The sequence below is a fragment of the Mus pahari genome, chromosome 3, assembly GCF_900095145.1.
Source record: "Mus pahari chromosome 3, PAHARI_EIJ_v1.1, whole genome shotgun sequence".
In the NCBI taxonomy this organism is placed as follows: domain Eukaryota; kingdom Metazoa; phylum Chordata; class Mammalia; order Rodentia; family Muridae; genus Mus; species Mus pahari.
The window spans coordinates 114,151,049-114,174,299 of record NC_034592.1 but is presented as its reverse complement, the minus strand read 5'-3'; the positions used below and the strand labels follow the sequence as shown (position 1 = coordinate 114,174,299).

The 23,251-nt window shown below is 47.2% G+C and overlaps 2 protein-coding genes across 5 annotated transcripts in view; one reads left to right on the top strand and one right to left on the bottom strand.

Annotated features, from left to right (window-relative positions):
• The first annotated feature begins 6,622 nt into the window (after window positions 1-6,622).
• Gfra4 (GDNF family receptor alpha 4) lies at window positions 6,623-10,029 on the top strand. Of its 4 annotated transcripts, none has more exons than XM_021194124.2 (6): window positions 6,623-6,671; window positions 7,931-8,294; window positions 8,348-8,457; window positions 8,544-8,678; window positions 9,191-9,267; window positions 9,396-10,029. In XM_021194124.2, the coding sequence occupies exons 1-6, from the start codon at window positions 6,623-6,625 to the stop codon at window positions 9,444-9,446; spliced, it is 786 nt and encodes a 261-aa protein (XP_021049783.1). In that variant the 3' UTR covers window positions 9,447-10,029. The 4 variants fall into 4 exon arrangements, with proteins under 4 accessions (XP_021049783.1, XP_021049781.1, XP_021049782.1 ...); XM_021194122.2 differs by having other exon boundaries at window positions 9,341-10,029; XM_021194123.1 differs by lacking the exon at window positions 6,623-6,671 and adding an exon at window positions 7,039-7,111.
• An 8,417-nt stretch (window positions 10,030-18,446) lies between these two features.
• Atrn (attractin) overlaps window positions 18,447-23,251 on the bottom strand; it is a 132,830-nt gene continuing 128,025 nt past the window's right edge. The window contains exon 29 of the mRNA XM_021194966.2: window positions 18,447-22,965. Coding sequence (XP_021050625.1) covers window positions 22,841-22,965 — 125 coding nt within the window. The 3' untranslated portion in view covers window positions 18,447-22,840. The remainder of the gene's footprint in view (window positions 22,966-23,251) is intronic.

The window sequence follows — 23,251 nt, the reverse complement described above, 5'->3', positions numbered from 1 at the left end:
TGTAGCCCTGGCTGTCCTGGAACTCGCTTTGTAAACCAGGCTGGCCTCGAACTCAGAAATCTGACTGCCTCTGCCTCCCAAGTGCTAGGATTAAAGGCGTGCACCACCACTGCCCAGCTGTGCTTGGGATTTCTTAATTCTTAATGATGATCCTATAAGAATTCCTAAACCTATATTAGTAATTATTAAGCTCTTTTATAATAGGACTGCTATTAAGTCTTCTCTAATATTAATTAGATATTAAATATCTAATATTAAATATCTAATATTTAATATCTAAATTAGATATTAAAGTCAGTAAGAACTCTGCCAGTCTTCAAGTGTCACAAGTTAGTTGCTTCTGAGATAGCAAGCAGGCATGTACAACTTAGACCACATTCTAAGAGGTCGTAAAACCATTAACCAATGGTCTTAAAAAGGGAACTAATTATATGCTAAAGGTGCAAGGACAGAAGACAAAATATTGACTGGGTTCATCAATACAAAACTTACCCACAAAAGTCATGTTTTTTAACTCTTTATGAACCTGTAGAACTGGTGAAAGGATGAATGCTTAGCCAGATAATTATTCCTAATAGATATGCATGTAAATATTCTCTGCTGTAAACTTATTTATGTTTGAACTTCCATTGAACTTTTGTAAAAAACAAAAAGGGGGGGGTGGGGATGTTTGAAAAAGCCATGTGATCTGTTCTCCTAGAAAAGGTACAGAAGACTAAGAAAGATTACGTTGGAGATGTAACCTTGGAGAGAAGGCTTCGGGAGCAAGCACATAGCCATTGTTACATCAGAGCAGGATTAGGAGAATGCAGAGTGGAATAATTTAGAAACTATAAGACAACGTAAAAATTAAGAGAGAGATATGTAGGATGCAGAGGGAAAGGGAAAAAAGAAGCTGCAGAGAGAGAGAGAGCAATCTCCTGACCATGGGGCAGAACAGGTCTTTTCCTGATACCAAGGCAGGCGTAGTCTTACTAAGGAGAATAGAGCCTTTTCTTCTTACAGATCTGGGTTTAATTCATTTAGCAATAAAAGTGTTGAAGCGGGCTGGTGAGATGGCTCAGCGGGTAAGAGCACCTGACTGTTCTTCCAAAGGTCCCGAGTTCAAATCCCAGCAACCATATTTTTCAGCCAGAATGAGTGAGTTCTTCCTGCACTGGCGCTTGGGCTTTTGCTCCATATACACATGTACGTGTGGGTGTTTGTATGTGTGTGTGTGTGTGTGTGTGTGTGTGTGTGTAAATATGTAAGTGTGTAATTATGAGATAGCATGTAAGCTGGGCTCAACTGGTTCGAATGGGGACTTGTGAGGGTATATGTATGAATCTCTATATGAATTCATGTGAGTTCATCCATATTTGCTTGTGTAAAAGTTTTTCCTTCTGTGAGCACTACTCTCTTCTCCTGGTTCAATAGAGGTTTATTGCTTCAAACTTCCCCCTGGCCTGCCAGTCAGAGGCATCTGGACAAGAGAGAAAAGGCTCTAGCCATTAATCCATTAATCCTTTTCTTAGATCCATTTTCTTAGAGAACTTTCCTAGGACAGTGTTTAGAGAGAACATAGAAACAGGCTGAAATCATTTGTCAAGATCTGCACAGTTCTGGAAGAGATAGAACAAAGGCTACTTAACTAAATCCCCTGCTGTTTTAGGATGAGGTGCAGGATGAGACTGCAGTTTCTGACCCCCGCTAAGGAACTCAGGCAGGTCAGCTACAGTATCAAAGTGACTTAAACTTAAGATAGGTAAACATTTTATTATTAAACAGCAACCCTAAATATCTCATAAGATCAAGTCTTACCCCGGCTGACACTCTTCCCCCCCTGTTTCCTCAAGAGGAGCCAAGCAGAAAGAACTGCAGGGGCTGGCTCCTGGCTCAAATGGGTTAAAGATGTTGTAGCATGGGGAAATGAAGAGATGGCTCGGTTATTAAGAGAATATCTTACTCTTCCAGAGGACCAGTGTTCAATGCCCAGCAAACATATCAGGTGCCACACCATCACTTGTAACTCCAGCTGCAGATCTGCTACATCTGGCCTCCACAGGCACCCACACACATGTGGCACCCACGATTAAAAGTAAAATAAATCTAAAACAGCAAAGTTGAAGCATGAGCTGAAACTGGTAAAGTGCTTGTGTGGCATAGACCAAGTCCTGGGTTTGGTCCCTACCTGTTAGAAATATTCTCAGTATCACACAAAGGAACACCCAAGCAAAGCAAAAGCTCCCAGGAAGACAAAGCTACGGTCTTCATCATGAGTGTGCATGCTGAAGACCAAGCACACTGGGTGCAAAGTGCACTTGGATTTTTGTTTGCTTGTTTTGTTTGAGACAGGGTTTCTCTGGAGCCTTGGCTGTCCCTGAAATTCACTGTGTAGACCAGGCTGGCCTCAAACCCACAGAGATCCGTTCACCCACGCTTATCTAGGCTTCAGTCTCACCCTGTGAGTCTCAGCCTGAATGATGTTAGAACTGCACGGGGATCTCTTTCTGACAAACTGGCTGGCACCTTTTCCTTCTCTCAGCATGAGATAGATTCCTGGGACATTCCCCTTTTAGCATCAGGCACGGTAGCAGAGCTAGAACCTGAGGGCTCAGACTCAGACCACAAACTGGAAACAGAGAGAGCAAACTGGAGATTGTGGGAGGCTTTGAAACCTTAGCTCCTGCCCCAGGAAATACCCTCCAGCAAAGTCACACCTCTTAAACCTTCCCAAACAGGGTCACCAACTGGTGATCTAATATTCAAATGCCCACGAATATGGGAGACATGACAACCAAGCCACCAGAACAGGTGTATACCTCCATGCTTGGTTTACGTAGTAAGAAACAGTAAAGCCCTGCTATTCTCACTATGTTTTCCTCTGCTCCTGCTTCTCCATCTGTCTCTCTGTTCTCTGACCTTAGCACTTCTGTGTCACAGACAGCCTTGTCATGTCCAGTCTGCTAGCCATGTTCCGTCTCCTTGTCTCTCTCTGCTCTGGACTCTTCCAGGTTCCTCTATGTGCCCTTCCTCATATCTACAATAAAAACCTGGCCCTTAATCATACCACAGAGACATTGAGTCTTCTTTATTCAGATTTTCTTGTAGTTCTCTTAAAGGGAGATTAAATAAACAGGCTGAGCACACAGGAGGATAACAGGTTAAGTCCTAAGTAATTTCATGGCATATTGACTTGCCTGTGAGGTTCAGCAGAAGTTCAGGCTCCTTGAATGAAGGAGATGGTTTCATAAAATTCTATTATACACACAACAGCTAAAGACCTGCATGGGAAAATACTGGTGAGTAAGCCAAGTCCAGGTTACTAACAGCCTCTGCACAGGGAGAGCCCAACTGTGGAGAATAGGCCAAGGACAGGCCACTAATCGCCTTATCTAGGCCTGTTCTTTAAGAAGTATGTGTGTGTGTGTGTGTGTGTGTGTGTGTGTGTGTGTGTGTGTTTTATGTATATGAGAATACTGTAGCTGTCTTCAGACACACCAGAAGAGGGCATCACACCCCATTACAGATGGTTGTGAGCCACCATGTGGTTGCTGAGAATTGAACTCGGGACCTCTGGAAGAGCAGTTGGTGCTCTTAACCACTGAGCCATCTCTCCAGTCCCTGTATTTGTATTTTAAATGTTTTTTTTTTTAAAAGAAAGCCATGAATGTAAAAATTAGCATAAACTTTAGTGTTCAGAAATAGATTTTTGTTGGAACTCAGCCAGGCTCTTTCTTGTGTTGACTGTGTGTGGGCATTCTGGGAAACAGGGCATAGCCAGAGAAGCTGTGAACACGTACTGCTAGTCCCTTCTGGCCCTCCTGCAGACAGTGAAAGCCCCACAGTGCACTGCTGCATGTCTGGGGCAGTTGTTCCAGCTGCTGAACAAGTTCTTGTAGAACATTGTCACCCTGTCCTGGGCTCATAATCATGACACTGTTGCTCCTCAATGTTTGAAGGAAAATCATCCTTAGTCTCAATGCTGTATAAATAAACCCTCTATAAAATCAAAAGGCCACATTCCATAGGATGAAACACGTGGGGAACATTTTCTTCCATGCCCAGGCCTTCCCTTCCTGGCAGGGCTCCAGCATGTCCTGGTCTGCCCTGACACCGTGCTACCGCTAGCTGACTCCTTATCTGACACGTAGCCCTCCTTGGTCATGTGACCTGCCAGTCTCCAAGTCTGGTCCCAGGCCAATGCATGGATTCAGCCCCTGTAATAGGAATGGGGGGGGGGGCGTGCTCTATGTCTCTTTTGCTCCCAAATAACTGCAGAGTGTTTCTATGCCCACTCTAGCCATAAAGACACAGAGACCTGGCAATTTTATTAACAAGCTACACGCTCTAATATCTGCAGATTCTTATCTATCCCAACCCGACTAGACTACCTACTGCCCAGCCAAATGCCCTGTTACTTGCCATCTGTCCTTGTCCTGGTTCACTCTGCTCTGTGTATGTTCTCATGGCAAATCTTCCTGGTCTTGCTACGTGGTTTCTCCATACTTTCTTCTGTTTCTGGTCCTTATCTACTCTCTGGTCTCCTTTGGGACTCCATGACTGGGATTGAAAGTCCCTCCCTATCTCTTCTGCTCAGCTCATTGGCTGACTAGTTCTTTTATTAACCAATCAGAGGTGATGGAAAACAATGTTTACACAACATTGAGATCCGGAGATGCCATCTTCCAGACTGCAACCAGATGTCTGGGCAAAGAAGTCAGCATCTACACACAGTGCACAAAACCATTCCCTAACAAGCCCACTCTGGACTTCCCAGCCAAGGTGTGCCCTGCCCTGCCCTGCCCTGCCCTGCCCCTCCACACCTGCTGAGCTCTTCCAGAGGAACAGAGTTAGGTTTCCAGCAACCAGCTTTATGAGATCTGGTGCCCTCTTCTGGCCTTGGGTAGCATACATGCAGACACATAAAACAAAATCTTTTTTACAATGCTGTGTTTTAATCTGACAAGAAGAAAATGTATGACTAACTCAGTAGAAATAGTCCAAGAAATAACTAGTGAGAATTCTTATGAAGAATGGGGATAAGGTGAAGGAGAGTTAAAACACACAGGGAAAGTTGGGACTCAGGAAAGGGAAATGGGACTCAGGAGTCAAAAATGCCTCACTCTAATCCCAGCACTCGGGAGGCAGAGACAGGTGGATTTCTAAATTTGAGGCCAGCCTGGTCTACAAAGTGAGTTCCAGGACAGCCAGGGCTACACAGAGAAACCCTGTCTCGAAAAAAAAAAAAAAGCCTCACTCTGAGCCCCCAGGCAGACTCCCAACTCTTGGTTATCCTTCCTGTCCTGGAGTTAGATGTCAACTCGTGCTCTGTAAAATGGTTCCCGATGGCCTCTTCAAGTTTTGGTCTGTTTTTCTGGACAGTCAATTCTTTACCTTTCCCACAGAATGACCCTGGTTAACACTAAGATTCCTGGTGCAGAGGGCCTGGGGAGATGATGTTATTGGTGATGTCCCACAGAAGCATGAGAATCCGAGTTCAATCCCCAGCAATACCATTAAAAGCTGAGTGTAGCAACCCCACTGGGGGGTGAAGACAGATCCCTGGGGCTTGCTGGCCATCCCAGCGGAAACAGAGCTCCTGATGGTTGTTGGGCACCCACACACTCGTCCTCCCCACATCAGATTATTAATGTTTAATGGAAGAATATAGATTAAAAAATAGAGAGACTGCCTCATTTGGGAAGAGGCATGACAAATTTAGTGGGGATTCTGAATCTGAATTTCTTTCATTTTATTGATTGATTTTGTGTGTGTGTGTGTGTGTGTGTGTATGGTGAGTGCATGCCTTGTCAGACACTTCCTGAGGAGACACAACACACATGCCTTTCTTTTTTGGGGGGGGGGGTTTCGAGACAGGGTTTCTCTGTGTAGCCCTGGCTGTCCTGGAACCTACTCTGTAGACCAGGCTGACCTCGAACTCAGAAATCCGCCTGCCTCTGCCTCCCGAGTGCTGGGATTAAAGGTGTGTGCCACCACGCCCAGCTACACATGCATTTTCATCTTAGGCAACTGACAACGGGCCAGAGGAACAAGTCCACCAAAGTCCAATGTGGCAAATACTTATTTGGGGGGGGGGATTTGTTATTATTTTTACTCATTATTTATTTGAGTTTATTGGGATTACTTACAGGGGCATAATTGTTAAAAAACACCCACTCAAACATGGGTGGTGACCCTAGAGCTCTCTGCAGGGCTGGCAGGGAGCCTGCCCTGCTGGGGTGTCTTCTTTCAGCAGTTGTCTATAACCCCGAGGAGAGGCCTTGTGAATCTCACACATTTCAGCTTTTCTGGATTTGAGAGGTTTAATTCTTGCTTAATTTTTGAATCTCATGAAGCTCCCACACCCCTGCCCCCAGGAGGAACTAACTGTCCCGACTAGGAGCATGTGCACAGCAGGCAGCCCAGTACTCTGGATCTATCCAGGTAACATCAGGCCCTGGCTTAGTGATTCTGGATCCACCTGAAGGTGCTGTCCGGGGGGTGGGGACAGAGTGAAGAGAGTAGGATGTTATTTCCTCTCTAAAGCTGGGAGTGCACCTGTCAGCAGGTGCCCATTGCCCTCCAGGCTTAGCTGGTCCTAGGAAGAGACATCTGTTCTACTGGGCCTCTGCCAATCGTCATGGCCCTCTGCATGGAGTCTGCACTGCTGCTGTTGCTGCTGCTGCTGGGTGAGAGCCTGTCTCCTCCTTGGCCCTGGCCCTGGCCCCTGGCCCCTGCCCCCTGCCCTCTCTGGTCCTAACCACCAGGGACAAGGTAGGATTGTAAGAGTGACTAAAGAAAAGGCTGGGTCGCTGAAGGGATGCTCAAAAATGGCTTGTGCTTTGTGGCTGAGGACCTGTCATAATATGCCCCGGCTGTGCAATGCCTTGTACCCCATCTTTCCATACAGCTGAGCCAAATCTAGCCTTGATACCTGTGCCGGGGTGGGGTGTCTTTCTTTTTTCTTTCCTCCCCCTGCCCAAATGTGGTCCTCAGAGCTCCTGTTCTTGGGAGTCCCCTACTGATTCATGGTGGCTCTTAGAGCAGAGACACACCATGTTAAGAAGAGCACATTTGATGGATGAGAGTCCAGACCAGGTGATTTTACTGAGTCTGGGATGCCAGAGAGGTAAGAAGGTGGGAAAAGGAAGTGCCATAAACCTGAATTTGGTGACTTGGCTGGATTTACGTATGTCCACTGGCAAGTTCGGACACAGCTGTCACGTCTACCGATGCTACTCCAACAGAAGAGTCAGGCATTCTCTTTCCCCCGAATGGGTTGTCACCTGTGACTTATATAAGTGTTCACGGAGACTACTGATAAACGGCCAGGTCTGTCTCAGGATGGTCTGCCATCAGGGGTCTGTCTGAATCCACATCTGAATCCAGGGCCTGATTGTGCTGTTCAATACACAGTACCCCTTCTGTGGTCCAGAGCCAGAGTCCCGATGTGGCAAGCTGAGTTAGACTCAGATCAATGAAGCAGCATGTGGGCAGGAGTCAGGAGGCACAGGTCAGAACGGGAGGAGGGCCAGAAACCTGTAGATTTACTCACAGGGGTTTCCACGTGTCAGAGAAGGGACCATCAGCGTGTCAAGAGAAGAATGAGGAGTGCTATGTTCAATGTGTCCATTAAGCCTCGGTGTCCTGTCAGGCGGAGCTGGGGAGGATAGACGGGGCCCAGTAGCCCCACTGTGGATGCATGGTGGTGGAGGCTGAACCTCAGCTTCTGGGGGAAAGGTCAGGCCCAATCTCTGAGTACTGCATCCATTCACGTCCTGGGTAGATATCCCTGGTGCCTGTTCATGCCCCTTCTTCAAGATCAATGGGTCACGCCTATGGGCCACACTCTGTCCCCTTGGGTTTGGGCACCCCTCTCCCCAAATTCAGGGGTGTGGAATGTGGAGAACTAAGCACGGAGGACTGCAGCCTGCCCGCCCTTCACCAGGGTCTGCGAGCTTTACCGACGGGAATCGCTGTGTGGACGCGGCCGAGGCGTGCACAGCAGACGAGCGGTGCCAGCAGCTGCGCTCTGAGTACGTGGCACGATGCCTGGGCCGGGCAGCGCCCGGGGGCTGGCCGGGACCCGGGGGCTGCGTGCGTTCCCGCTGCCGCCGAGCCCTGCGCCGCTTCTTCGCGCGCGGGCCTCCGGCGCTCACGCATGCGCTGCTCTTCTGCGGCTGTGAAGGCCCCGCGTGCGCCGAGCGCCGGCGCCAGACTTTCGCGCCCGCCTGCGCGTTCTCCGGCCCGGGGTCGGCGCCGCCCTCTTGCCTGGAGCCCCTGGAGCGCTGCGAGCGCAGCCGCCTGTGCCGGTGCGTGCGTGCGGGGCGGGCTGGGCCGCTCACCCGCGGCTGGGCGCGCGCAGGCCCCGTCTCCTTGCCTTCCAGGCCTCGTGCGCTCCCGCGCCCGGCTCCCGCGCCGGCTGCCCGGAGGAGGGGGCCCCGCGTTGTCTGCGCGCCTACGCAGGCCTCGTAGGTAGGCTGAGCGGCCTCGGGCGGGCCGGACGGGGCGGCGGAGGCGGACTCGGGGCGCCCGTCACACGCCCTGGGGATCCCCCGCAGGCACCGTGGTCACCCCCAACTACCTGGACAACGTGAGCGCGCGCGTCGCGCCCTGGTGCGGCTGTGAGGCCAGCGGAAACCGGCGCGAAGAGTGCGAAGCCTTCCGCAAGCTCTTTACAAGGAACCCCTGCTTGGGTGAGGGGGCCTGGAGGTCCCGGGAACCACGGATGTCTGTGACCCAGTCCAAGCCGCCTGGCCCGTGGGTCTTATTTACGCTGTGCACATGCCATGGTGCATGGGTGGAAGTCAGAGTTAAACCGTGTCCAATGGCCTGGAGTTGGCCAAGACTCCCTTTGACACTAATCGGGGAGGCCCTTTCTTCCAGGTGCTCCCAACTTACCGCTGCTGTTCCTTGCCTCTGGGTGGAATGGCTCAGTTCCAGATTTCTGGGGACCTGTTTGAAGCCTGTCTCTGCCACTTAGTAGCTGAGAGTTAAACTCTTATTAATCCCGATTGTGTTCACCTCTTAAAGGGGGGGGGGGGGCTTGTCAACCTCACTAACAGTTTGTGGGTCATTCTTAGCACAGTGACCTTCCATCTTAGGCCGTGCCTTGCAGGTTCCAGGGGTGTCTTATTTTGTCCCAAGGGAGTGGGGCTGTTTCTAGGGTTTCCTGGCCAAGCCTTCTCTGGAACTCTCCACTCCGCAGATGGTGCCATACAAGCCTTTGACAGCTTGCAGCCATCAGTTCTGCAGGACCAGACTGCTGGGTGCTGTTTCCTGCGGGTAGGTATGGGGAGAGGACGGGGAGTTGACAGTTTCTGCATCCTTCCCGTCTGTGCTCACTTACCCTTCCCAGGTAGGGCATGAGTGGCCTGAGAAGAGCTGGTTCCTGTTTTGTCCTCACTCCCAAGGTGTCCTGGCTGTATGCACTCACTGCCCTGGCTCTCCAGGCCCTGCTCTGATTAGGAACATGAACCGTGGACGACACAGCTGACTGCCATGTCTCCCCATGACTGCTCACTGAACCGAAACTCCCTTGCCCTCAGGTCTGCTGTCCTTTGTAGGCCTGGACCCTGTGTGGCTGTCCTCTGGATTGGGGGCTGGAGGCTAGGGTCTGACTGAAAAGCCTGTGTTCCCCTGTCAGTAGGCATCTTGTCTGTTTTATTCCCTATCCTAGAGATGAGCACCCATAGATGAGGCCTCATTGGGCCCCCTGGGCTTATAGAGCAGTACAGAGACTAGCCCCCACTCCTAGAATTTGGAACTGTCCTTTTCCAAGAAGACAAGGCACTAAGGAGATCATATGAACAGGCTGACAGACAAGACTGCCTAAATACCCTCCCAGTTAGCCATTACTCACCATTACTCTTACCCATGCCCCAGAACCAGCACTGACGTAGCTTGTCACCTGTGACACAGTGTGTAGACATTAAGGAGAGACTCAGGTCCCTCCTGCTCAGCATCCCACTGGCTTCCCAGGCTCTCCCTGCCATGGTTTTCCCAGCACCTGCAGTGGCTCAATAAACCTGTGTGCACTGAGACCAACCTGGTTTTCTGTCATTTGACCTGGAAATGTGGAGACCTGTGTGACCTTGGATACCCCCAGAACTGCTCTCGAGTCTGAGTACCTGAGAATGATTATAGCCACCTCTGGAGCAGCAGCCAGCAACTGAAACTGAATGCATGTGTTGCGATTCCTTTGCAGACTCAAAAGATGGTGGTTTCTGGGCCGGGCACACGCCTTTAATTCCAGCACTAGGGAGGCAGAGGCAGGTGGATTTCTGAGTTCGAGGCCAGCCTGGTCTACAAAGTGAGTTCCAAGACAGCCAAGGCTATACAGAGAAACCCTGTCTCAAAACAAACAAACAAACAAACAAACAAACAAAAGATGGTGGTGGTTGCTGGCATTATCAGCAAGCTCTGAGCTTTTGTCAGGTCTCACCTAACTAAAAGACAGGTTGAACTGGGTTGATGAAATGCCCAAGGGGCCGGGCGGTGGTGGTGCACACCTTTAATCCCGGCACTTGAGAGGCAGAGACAGGTGGATTTCTGAGTTCGAGGCCAGCCTGTTCTACAAAGTGAGTTCCAGGACTGCACAAAAAATAATAATAATAAAAAAGAAATGCCCAAGGAAACTGGGCTCAGGCACATCTGTCTCCAGGGTTCAAAGGACCTTGTGATCGCTAGTCCTCACACAGCTGCTCAGTAGCTAAAAAAGGCCCCACTTAAGGATAGGCTAGGATGCCACCATGATTCATACTCTCTCAGCATCTTCACAGAGATTGCTAAGAGAAAGGCACGCTTCCTTTTCAGCATTTGTGGACGATATGTTAGTGGCCCAGTGTGGGTCACGGGCCTTTAGCTGAGGAGAGTCACAGCCAGCAGGTCACCTGGGATAGGAAGGTTTCTCAGAGGAGGTATTGGGCAGAGTGAGAGTGAAGCTGGGTCCAAACTTCCCATTTCACAAAGAGAATTCCCTTCCCCACCTGCATGGATGTGTGGGTGGGGAGAGGTGGGGTGTGCTGGGGCCAGGGAGTAATGAAAGCATCACCCTGCCCTGCTTACTACAGCCACAAAGTGCCACAAACTCCAGCCAACACAGGATGAAGTGTGTGATGATTCCTTATGTGAGTGTGCTCAACTCCACTGCTCATTTGACTTTGATATTTAGCATAAAAGGTAGACATTAAAATTTATGTGTGTGCCTGAGTATACATATATATACCATATCTATGCAGTGCCTATGGAGACCAGAAGAGGGTATTGGAAGTAGAGTTCCAGGACACTGAGCCATTTGATGTGGGTCCTGGGGATTGAACCTAAGACCTCTACAATGCTTTTAACCACAGAGACATTTTTTAAAAGTGGGAATAATTCTAAATAAAAATACAGTTCTGGATAGAAAGTGTGGGTATAAGCCTTCTAAAGCTAGTAGGAAGATGAAGTGGAAATAGTCAAGTTCCACAGTTGGTGGTGGTCACTGTCCTAAGACCAGGCGCCGGCAAGTGTATCACACACGGGGACCGAAGCGTCACTTCATACCATAGAGGTCTGATTATGTTATAGACCCTGAGGAGGTCACCCAAGCAGACCCTAAACACAGTCTCATGTTTCCTTTATAAAACCCGTGCAGAGAGAGGTAGTTAGGACAGGCAGAGCTTGGAGTGAGGCGGCCACAGGCGGGGGATATATATGTCTGAAGCCGGTGTAACGTGGAGGAGAGCCTGGATCCCCAGAGCCTCCAGCGGGGGAAAGCTCTGCCACAGTGCTGAGAACAAAGTTTTTGTTTTTTAAAACTACCAAGACTGGCAAATGCAACAACAGCCCCAGGAAACTAGGAGAATTGCCTGTTTGGTTTCTGTTACTTCTACCTAAGAAGGCCCTGGCTTCTGTCTGGTGCTCTGTGGCACGGTGCCTTAAAGCTGAGCCCATCTCTGTCCTCCCCATCTCCTCTTCATCACAACAGTCAGCCTCCACATCCTGTCAGGAAGTGTCAGACAGCTGTCCTGGCCCTGCGCCTGGGTCTCAGTTACCTGTTGTTGGCACTGGTTTCACAGCTGGCAGGCGGCACGGTGAGGCTGAGTCAGAAAGGCAGGTGCTAGAAGCATCTGTGGATCCATCAGTGGAAACGTCACGGCTCATGTACGTTCCTCCGGCTTGGGGCCCAGCAGCCGGGTGCAAAGTGGTTGTAGAAACCACTTACTGCCCTCATTGCCCTTTCCCCACCCTCCCTAAAGGAGTCAGGCATAGTCAAGCTCATTAAGCCAAATCTCTTTTGCAGGAAATCTGGACAGTGGCCAATGAAATTGATAAGTAGGGGACAGAAGGAGAGGAGAGGATGAGGGATGGTAACGAGAGGAAGAGAAGCAGACATCACATCTCTCAGCAACACCTGACCCAAGGGGCAGGCCCGAGTCCCAGAGTGATTGACTGCCCTTGTTCCCTCCCTCCTTACACATGCTCTGCCAGCTGGCGAGGAGATACAGAACAGATCTCTAGATGTTAACCCACTGATTGCTCAGACTGCCAGATCTGAATAGGTTCCTGTTTCTCTCACTTGTTTTTATAAGTGGAGAAATTAGGAACCAAATTCTGTTGACAAAACTCTGGAAGCTAAGACAGTTTCCAGGGTGGTTCCGACACAACAGCCATGGGGCTACAGATTCTCCTAGGCTTTCCCGGGCTCTCTTATTGGTCCACATTTCCTCACATTTATATGAGTCAAGTGTTAAGATCCACTCATGATCTTGATACTGAGGAGGTTAAGGCAAAAAGATGAGTTTGAGGCAGACTGATTTGTATAGTGAGAGCTTTTCTCAAAATGCCAGAATAATGAACCAGATGAATTCCCAGAATAAGGAAGGATATAAGGAAAGATTATGATGACAAAATAAAAAAAGTCATAGGGCAGAGCTAGAGCTAAGGAGAGCACTGAGCTCACAGGTGGGTGCTCGGAGCTTGTGCAACAGTGTCCCCTGAATTGAACATCTTCCATCCTGGAGGCAAACTTCTCAAGACACAGGGTGTAAAAGAGAAGAGGAACAACAGGCTGTTTTAGGACAGAATGTTTATAAAGAGCCTAGATCCTCCATCCTGCAGGGAAGCTTGTAAAGTAAATTCAGAATAGCTTCAGGAAGTTCCCGAAACTGGTCAGATTCACTAGGCCTTCTTTCCTAAGACTGTGTATAAGCAGTTAAGACGGCTGAGAATCACTGTCAGGCAAGGCCAGTTGCAAAGACAACCCCTGGACAAGCTGGGCTCCTAGGAAAAGACTCAGAGACCAGCCAAGCAGCCAGGAAGAAACTGGCTCAGCTGCTCAGACCAACTTAGCCACCAGGAAAGGCCACCTTCAGCTATTCTCCTGCTTACTTGGTGCTAGCCACAGCGAGACTCATTTGCTGCTCATTCGTCACACTCATCTCAGATACCCACATACCTGTTCCCTCCATGAAGCTGAGCCAGAAGGTGGCTTAGGAACCTCTGTTGGTGGAGTTACAGGCAGTTGCGAGCTGCCCAATAAGGGTGTTTGGAACCAGGCTTGGGTCCCCTGGAAGAACAGTATGTGCTCTTCATTGCTGACCCATCTTTTCACCACTGTGTTTTTGAGACAAGGTCCTACTCTGGAGCTGAGATTGGTCTTAAACTTATTATGTAGCCATAATGACCTCACACTTGGGATAATCTTCCCACATCAGCCTCCAAAATGCTAGGATTGGAGCTAGAGGAAAGGTTCAACAGTGAAGAGCACCTACTCCTCTTGTGGAGAAACTGGGTTCAGTTCCCAGCATCCTCATGCTGCCTCACAACTCTAAGTCCCATGCCAGGGTCCTTTCTTCTGGATTCTGTATGCATGCATATGGTGTACATACATACATTTAACATGTATGTACATTTAAAATTCATGTTACAAAATAAAAAGCCTTTAAAAAACAAAGTCCTAGGATTCTTGACATGAACTTGTAGCCAGTCTGGATTACTCTGTGGGCTCGTCTTTTTCCCACCCTTTATCCCTCTGGTTTCATCCTTGTCACTAGATAGAGAAAGAAGGGTAGAGGTAGGGGCGGGGGGAGGAGAGAGAGTGGTGGGGAAGGAAGAAAGATACATCTGAATCTAATGTCTTTCTGGTTCTTTGAGCAAGACTACTAACCACAACCAACCCCCCAGAATGACCACAACCAACCCCTCTGAATGACCACAACCAACCCCTCTGAATGACCACAACCAACCCCCCTGAATGACCACAACCAACCCCCCTGAATGACCACAACCAACCCCCCTGAATGACCACAACCAACCCCTCTGAATGACCACAACCAACCCCCCTGAATGACCACAACCAACCCCTCTGACCACCAACCACCAACTCTCCCCATCAGGGCCCTAGCATCTGTATACCTTCAGAAAAGTTCCCAAAATTCCAAATGTCACACAATCCCAGAAACTATCTGCAGCTGGCAAAAATCATACTTCTGCTAGAGCATGAGGCAAATCATAGTCAGCTGCTGGGAACGGTCCAAAGCAGAACACATTCTTACAATATTTCTGTTTTTTTTTTTAAAAAGGAAACCAAAACTGCAGAATTGTGACATTTCTCCCATTCTGTTTTAAGCCCCCTTCTGTTGTGCTGTGTAGTGGGAAATTATAAACAGACATTTTCAATGAAATAAGCAACTTTTGGGTCAGTGGCCAAGGTTTTCAGGCCTCTCCTCTTTCTGCTGCAGTTGCTTTGCCTTTGATGTAGGGAAACAGCAGCAGCTGAGCAACCCTATTGCCTGTGTTAAGTTGCATCTCTACCTTTACATATGCCACAATTTTAATTTCTCCTTTGAAATATTCATCTATACTTCCTGGATGCACAATGAATTCTTAGGAAGTCAATCCACTCCTTCCCAAGATCATCCTTACTGTCCCTGAGGGCAAAAGACCATAAACTCCAGTAGCTATGTTATAACATTGAAGTTTGGGGGATAGAGCAAGATGTTTATCTGTGGCCAAGTCTAGAGCCATGCTGTCTGCAATAGCGTGCATTAAATCACCAGTGCCCAGTGAAGGTTTTGAGTCTCCATGCCACTATCTGGTTGAAATGGCTCATACTTTTTGCTGCAGGGCCTTAAACTAGGCTCCCGAGGCCATTTCATGATGGTAATAAGTTACCTTGAATATCTCTCTTCGACCTACACTCATTGGTCCAGTGGCAACCCTGGCCACATCGCCTGCACATGGAAGCCCCTGGAAGCCTAGGTCTTCTTTCTGGCTTATATTAAGAAAACCCATTGCCCTTAAAGATGTCTTGTTCACAATTTTGTTGCAAATGATCCTATTTCCCACAAAGCACCAGGCATTTTGAGATCTGAGACCTTTAGTCTTGGCCACAATGACTCCTTGCAAATGACTGTATTTGCTGCAACTGAAGCACAGGGCATTTTGACATCAGAGACATCTCACTATATAGCTTGATCAATGATATTAGCACGGTACATATTAGAATATCGGTCTTATCCCTTATCCACTCATCCATAGGCATTGCTTGTGCCTTTAAAGGTCTGATGACATTTTTATATTTGGTATTTGCATTGTCGTACACCAAGGTCTCTATCAACACCTGCCTTGTGTCAGGTTCTGATATGGCTTTGTTCACAGCTGAGACTAACCTTTATAAAAAAAATCAGTGAAGGCTTCTCCAGAGCCTTGTATAATCTTTGTAAATGAACTGGACTTTTTCCTGGCTCCTCCTTTGTCCCAAGGTGTTATAGCCACTGAGGCAACATTGTTCTATAGAGTAGTTTCATGACACTGAGTCTGTTCTTGTACATTAGAGTACTGCCCTTCACCTAGCAGCTGGTCTTTTACTATATTAATTTCCCTTGCTCTGTTTCACTGTTCAATGTTCACAGTTTCTTTCCTCCAGGATGCTAACCATTGCAACAGCTAACAGTCTCTAGTTACCAATCCCTTCCAATCTTGGGAAGGGGTTCTAGTTTGTGTAGCCCAGTTATTTAGAATTTGTTCCACATAAGGAGAGTGCATCCCATATGAAATCATGGCCTTTGAAAAACACCTTAGATCTATCATTTCTATAGTACACCATCCTATTTCGACTTAATCTTGTACCACACCATTAGCAGGCATATGCTGTATGGGAAAACTGGAAAAAACTGATGGTGATCTCATAACCCTGAGTCACCCCTCCTTCCACTCTGTCAGAATGCTGGTTTGAAATGAACCCTTTCTCTTGAGATAGGCTATTTCAGCCGATTGTTCTTTGGTATTTTTCAGTTTTTTTCTGACCCAGTGGCCCTCCCATGCAGTTTCTTTGGGAAATTCCTGCTCTCTTCTTATTCAGTCACTGGGACTGAGCCTTTTGTTCTCTTTTTCCATGCTTCTTGCCTCCAAAGAGCTTTCATTTTCATCCATAAACTCTCCAGGTGCACCACCAACTCTGCAAACCTTTAAGAAAAGAGAGCAGAGTGATCACTTTTGTTTTCCCATTTCATACATTGTTTGTTTGTTTGTTTCTCAGGCTGCTCCATTTCCACATCAGAATTTTCCAGCTGCTCAACTATTATTTCAACCTATTTAAAAAACAGAATATATAGAAGAAAAAGCAAAGCAAAGCAAAGCAAAACAAGAAAACCTCAGAAAATCCCCTCTGGGAGCAAAGTGAGAATATCCCAACAACAACATCCTCAATCCATCCCCTGCTGCTTCCTCTATGGCATTTTTGAGTTCCAAGTTGGGTGCCACTTGTAGCCAGTCTTTGCTACTTTGTGGGTTCCCCAACCCTTTATCACCCTGGTTTTACCCCCTATCACTAGACAGGACAGAAAGGAAGATAAAGATATGTAGGAGGCTATGGCCTCTCCCCTGAAGCTGCACCTTAAAGATGGTGCCTGTCGGCTATGAAGTTTGTGGTAAACAGGTCCATATTTGGTGGTGATATGTTCCCGCTCTTCTGGTTGGCTGAGGCCGTGTGCCTGGTGAGGTGACGTGGCCTGCTGCAATTGGAGTGGAGATGAGAGTATAAAAGGGCTTGTATCCCAGGGGTTCTGGGGCGATGAAGAAGCTTGCTGAATAAAGTGCTGTTAGAAGAACTGGTGGTTGTCTTCCTTGCTGGTTGAGAGAGGGCGCAACAGAGATAGATAGCTTCATGTGGTCTGTGAATTGTATCTTGGGTATTCCAAGCTTCTGGGCTAATACCCGCTTATCAGTGAGTGCATACCATGTGTGTTCTTTTGTGACTGGGTTACCTCACTCAGGATGATATTTTCTAGTTCCATCCATTTGCCTAAGAATTTCATGAATTCATTGTTTTTAATAGCTAAGTTGTTTGTATGTTATATATAATCTGTGTGTATTATGTAATATATATTGTGTGTTATATATATCATATATAATCTGTATTATATGTAACTGTGTATTATATATATTATATAATCTATGTGTATATTATATTATATATATAATCTATATTTCTATCTGTGCGTGTCAGGGAAAACTGGAATGGGAGCACCATCTCTGTGGGTCTGGGGAAGCCCTCATCCCTGCTGGGTAAGGCTTTTTCAGGGTGTGGATTGTTAGGGGGAGGAGTATCCACACTTCTCTTAAGTAACCCCTCATGTACGTTTTGCATGGAAGTCCAATAAACTCATTGGTTTTCTAGTGAACTTTGGTGGAATCGTGCCTTGGTTTCTTGCTGGGACCCTTGAAGGTACAGATATTGCTTATATTTCTCTCTGGGAAGGAATTTTAGCAACAGAAACCCAGAATAGATTTTCTTGATCAGGTAGTTTTTGTGTAAGTGGTGGCTCAGGGACCATATTCCTTCCAACATTTTAACCTGTGAACTCCAGGGAAGGCCCCAGATGAAAATATTTTCTGTACAAAAGTTTGGTGTTATCACTTTTCCAACATTTCATCAGCCATGGCCCAGTGTGGATCCAACCTAATTTTCAGAGCCTGGGCAATGTGGAATTCTAGGTCTTACAAGGTAAGAGAGAACTGACTCCCAAGAGTTGTGCTGACCTCCACTGTGTGCTGTGGCACATGTGTTCACACACACCCCGTAAGACGTGAATACTTTTAAATCCTGGACTGGAGATGGCTCATTAGGTAAAGGTTTATGCTGCCAAGGCTGAAGTCCCGAGTTTGTTCTTCAGGCCACTTCCATTAAGGTGTCGTTTGCACTCCACATGCATGTGTGTCATATATGTACCCTCATACGTAGACACAAACGTTAAAACAAGTCCTTAAACTTCTCACTAAACTTACTAAACTGCTTCATAAACTGAAACTCTTTTCAGTGTGGAAGCCAAGAGTCTTGAGTTGCAGTCTACTCTAGAGGACTCAGCTGCCAAGGGTGAGAATGCGCTGCTGTGTCTGTCTCCTCACTGCTAATGTAAGGACTAAAATGTAAATATAAAATAAAACAAAATTAGCATTGAACATTCAGAACGAAACGCACATTTTTACCAGATCTACTTTTATTTCAGAAGGAACTTTGTATTATAGTATTTACTTTTGTTTATATACAAGTGCTTCACATCTGCATTTAAAATGCAGACCCCCCTTAATTCTCTTGTTCCTGATTAAATTAGCTGTTATTTTACAATACAAAAAATACCAAAAAATTGCAGTCCTAAATGTATGTATAACACCAACAATCCCAGCAATTAAATAGTTTACAATACTTACTCCATATTTACACAAGTGCAACAGATGCTAAATTACACATATTAACAAACTAAGCTTGGATCAAAACAAAACAACAACTGTAAAGAACCAGAAAAGATTTCCAGAGGCAGAATTAGTTCAGCAGGCTTCACTAGTGTTTTGTGCACAGTCAGGCTCTGAGAGCAGCTTCTGTTATTGCCTTTAGTTTCTCCCTGTACTCTGGAGCGCACTCTGAGGGCTCCCTGCAGGCAGGGTGTGGTCTCTGCTCTGCCAGAGGCCATGCTGATGTCTCATTCCAAAGCTGTGCTGGGAACTTGTGACAGGGTCAACATTTCAGATTCCCTCAGGGAGCCAAGGCTCACCCTAGGAAGAACCGTCTGGCTTCTTGGTTCTGCTTCCAGGAAGCCATCCTAGGATGACAGCAGTCTAAAGAGCTGAGTTTTCACCTCAGTCACTGCCCTAATGTTAGCTTACAAGTGTTTAGTAAATACTTGTTGAACAGATCAATTAAAGGACACCAAGGATCAGAGGTTTTCATAAAAACAGCACCATCCCCCAAGGAGGTGAATCACTTCCTCGCCATGCACACTCTACTGTGTAGAAAGAGGGCAGGCGCTGGCAGGCTGCAGAGTCACCTACCAGAGGCGCTCTGCTCTTCTTTATCCGATTCCCTAACGAGATCCCATCTTACACGTCAAGCCTTCCAGATATTCTGGTATTTTCCTTTTGCTGACAAGTCTTCTTCCAGGTCAGGCCAGGGGGCAATGGGTTGCTTTCGTGTCTGTCACACTCTGTGGACCTTTCCAAGCCCTCTCCAGACTGTGTAGGGAAGACCAGGATGGGGACAGGAGGCTGAGGTGTGGGAAAATAGTGCTATTTATCAACAAATGAGCCCTCCCATCCCCAGTTTTTAGTATAAAAAGAACATGGTTCTCAGAAACATCATTAAAATTTTAGACAAAGCCACAACAGTGCAGCTTAGAGAGCCCCTTTGCAAAGTTCACAGGTGACAGTCTTTGAATTTGAAGAGTAACAGAACACCTCACCCCACAGAGATGCCAGAAATCACAAGGAGCATTTGAAATTACAACAGTGATGAACACTCTTGCTTCCTGAGTTCTCCTGGGTACTGCCATGTAAATAGACATATTACCTGGCTCTTCATAGATTCGTTTATTATGAGACAGGCTCTTGCTATGTAGCCCAGGCTATTCTTGAATTCTTTATTTTTGTTTTGTACTGGGTGTTTTGTCTGTGTGTTGGCTGTGCACCAGGTGTACCACCACAGGCACCTGAGGAGGCCAGAAGAGGTTATCTGGAACTGTATCCACAGAAGGTTGTGAGCCACCATGTGGGTACTGGGAACTGAACTAGTGTCCTGTCCAAGAGCAGCCAGTGCTTTTAACCACTGAGCCATCTCTCCAGCCCCATCTCTGAATTATATTATTTTCTTCCTACCTCTGTCTTCTGAATCACAGCTGTCTTGGATCACAGCTGTGTGTCACCATGCTTGCTATCTTCCTAGGTATTCTAAGAGCTGAATCATTGTTCAGTTTCCTAAGGGGCACAAGGCTACAGAACACACCAGCATGGTGTACAGTGCCTTATCAACAGATCAGGGCCTGGTAGGATGACTTCCTAGAGCTTGGATACCAGTATATGGCACAGAAACAGATTAGGTAAAACTCAGATGTTAATGTTTAATAAAAATACATTATGATACTTTTCTGTTTATGTACACCCTGAATGTCTGAACATTCTGGACACTACAGTATAGTTATGTACAAGTGCAAGAGGTCAGTGTCTTCATGACTATTTTATATACATGGTCTCTTGTGACACAGTTACTGGGTCACAACTCCATTTTGTCTTGGTAGCTGGCTCTGAGCTGAGCTCTACTTCCCTGCCATTCCCCCTGCTCTAAGCCTGATGGGAGCTGTTGGCTGTAAGGGAGATGCAGGTGAGCTGGCTGTTTCTCCATTACAGGAGCAGAAATGAATGCTGTTTGCTTCTTTTGAAAGAATAAACAGTTTCCCTGGGGGGGGGCATAAGCAGGTAGGTGGGAATCATGGGACATATTACTTCAGGGTATGGGACTAACATAGAAGCAACTTCTTTGGCCAAAGAAATTTGGTCCTTTGAGCAAAGCAGAGGGGAATTTCCTCACATACAGACAAGCCCTAGTGCAACTTCCCTTTCTTTCTTTTGGCCAAGAGTCCCCTGGCTTGTTACGGAGATGAAAGGCTAGACCATGCAGATACTTATGTGCTGGGTTTTGATAGGGATGTGGGGAGCTCCTAAGTGTATAGGGGATGAGGCTGGGATCATTTCTAGAACTTTCTGCTCTTTAATAGTGATGCAAAGAGTCGTGTTTTGAGAGGTGAGCCTTACAGCAGTGTTTTGTGCATCAGTGATTTATGGTTCAGTTTGGAGATGTCACTCCAGAAGAGTCTTGGGAGGAGTGGGTTAGTGCGGGGCTTAGAGAAAAGCTCCCTCTTCAGCACTGCATTTAAAGGGGAATCATTACAGCTTTTGTTCGGATCGTTAACGTTTCCAAACTCATACATTTGAGCACTGTTGCCTAGAGGGTATTCTAGTCAGGTAATAGCAGAACTGTAGGACATGAAGCAGGAGAGGACAGGTGTGAGGCTGCTGCATAATGCCAGAATACTGAGCACCATAAATGGGGAAATGCAATGTCCAGGCAGGGTCCTGGGCACATAGCAGAGGGCTGCTCACCCTCCTAACGTCTTAATTTTGTCCCTTCCTGTCAACCCATGTGCTTTTCATCCTCATGAGCATTCCCTACCCCCTCACAGCCACCAGCTGGGTCTGGGAGGAGGCTGGACCAACTCCTGCCCAGGGGAGATGGAGCCAGGTCCCTTTCCATGTGCTGAGCAGATGCTGCCCCAATGCTAGGCACCATCCCTCTTCTAGTGTGTAGTTCACTCAGCCTGGAGATGACCCACAGGTTCCCACGGGTCAATGCGAGCAGCTGTAGGAAGCCAGAGCCAGGTGTCCCAGGGGTCAGTGCTCTTTTCTGCTCAAGAATCACACGGCATGAGCAAGTGTGTTCTGTGGTGCCTTGGCAGAAGGAGCCGAGGGTTGATCAAACATCAGGCCTAAAGTGACACTAGGCTGGGGCAGGGGTCATCCAGTCCCTATTGCTAGCAGTCTCTATTAGATGTTTCTTGGGATGAGAATTACTCTTTCTTGGCTGCAAATTAGACTTTAAAAAAAGAACAAACTGCAGTGGTAGTTACTTAAAGTTTACATGAATGTAGGAATGCAATCATGTAAAAACTTAGGCTTACTAATGTCCAATTGCTAGATCTATTCAAAGTCTAGGCACTTAGTGTGTGTGCATGTGTGCATGTGTGTAAGACAGAGTGAGAGAAAGAAGGAAAGGATGGATTAAAATTAATCAAGTTTCTATAGAGAATTATCAATTGCATTTTTTATATATATATTCTAACTCCATTGACCTTGACATTTAGAATAGCCCTCTTTGCTGGGCCTGGTGGTTCATGCTTTTTATCCCAGCATTTGTGAGGCAGAGGCAGGTGGATCTTTGTGAGTTCAGTCCAGCCTGATATACAAAGCAAGTTCCAGGCCAGCTAGGACTACACAGTGAGACCCTGTCTCCAAAAAACAAAATAAAACAAAACAAGGCCCCCATCAAGTATGCTTTGATATGACTTCCAAAGAGAAAGACCATTATTAATTCTCAGCTAGAAAAAAGCTACTTCCTGGAGAGAGTAAAAGCACATCCTGTAAAAGGACAGCAAGCTCCAGATGAGAGTTCATCTGAGGAGTGTCAGAGGACCATGCTGGAGAGCTGCTGACAGAGGTCATCTCTTTTGTAGTTGAGATTCCCAAGAGAGGCGCAAGGGACCTCAGCATCACTTTCAGCTCTCACGGGGTCTACACTGGTCTCCTCCATCCATGTGTAGAGCAGACCACTCCTGGACTTGTAATTAAATTATTTCCTACACAGAAGTAAAAGGTTAGATGCTGGACACAGAGGGGTGAGCCATGAAAACAGCTTGTATGATCATGCACGTGAGTTGGACGCTTCAAGGGTTCCCAGTCTTCTGCCCCATGCCTGCTTCCTGCCTGCAGCCTCCCCTGTAGACAGCTTCGTGGACCACACACCCCTCTGGGAGGGCGAATTCCTGCCCCAGTATCAAATGCAGGTTCCAGGCTGCGCAGGGGGCTGCTGCTTCCGGTTTCTTACAGCTCCTGACTTCTCCTTGTACACTATTGGCATCTGCTGAGAAATGTCCACCAGGGCACTGGCCACAGCGAGACCTTGGAAGAACCAACAAGAGGGGACATGTGTCATGAAGCAGCTTACTTTTTTTTACAAAATAATTTCAGAGTTCTTTTTACATTTCCCTAGTGAAAGATAAAGGTATTCATAGGAGTCCTTCCCACTGGGAAGATGGTTTCAGCTTATTTATACACACCTAAATATTAATTTCTCTCTCTTCCATAGCACATCACCAAAGCCGTGTGCTCTGCCTCAGGGTGGCAATTGAATGAGAGTGCAGCCATGCTCTGAGTGTGTGCCTATTCCTGCCTGTTTCCAGAAGGT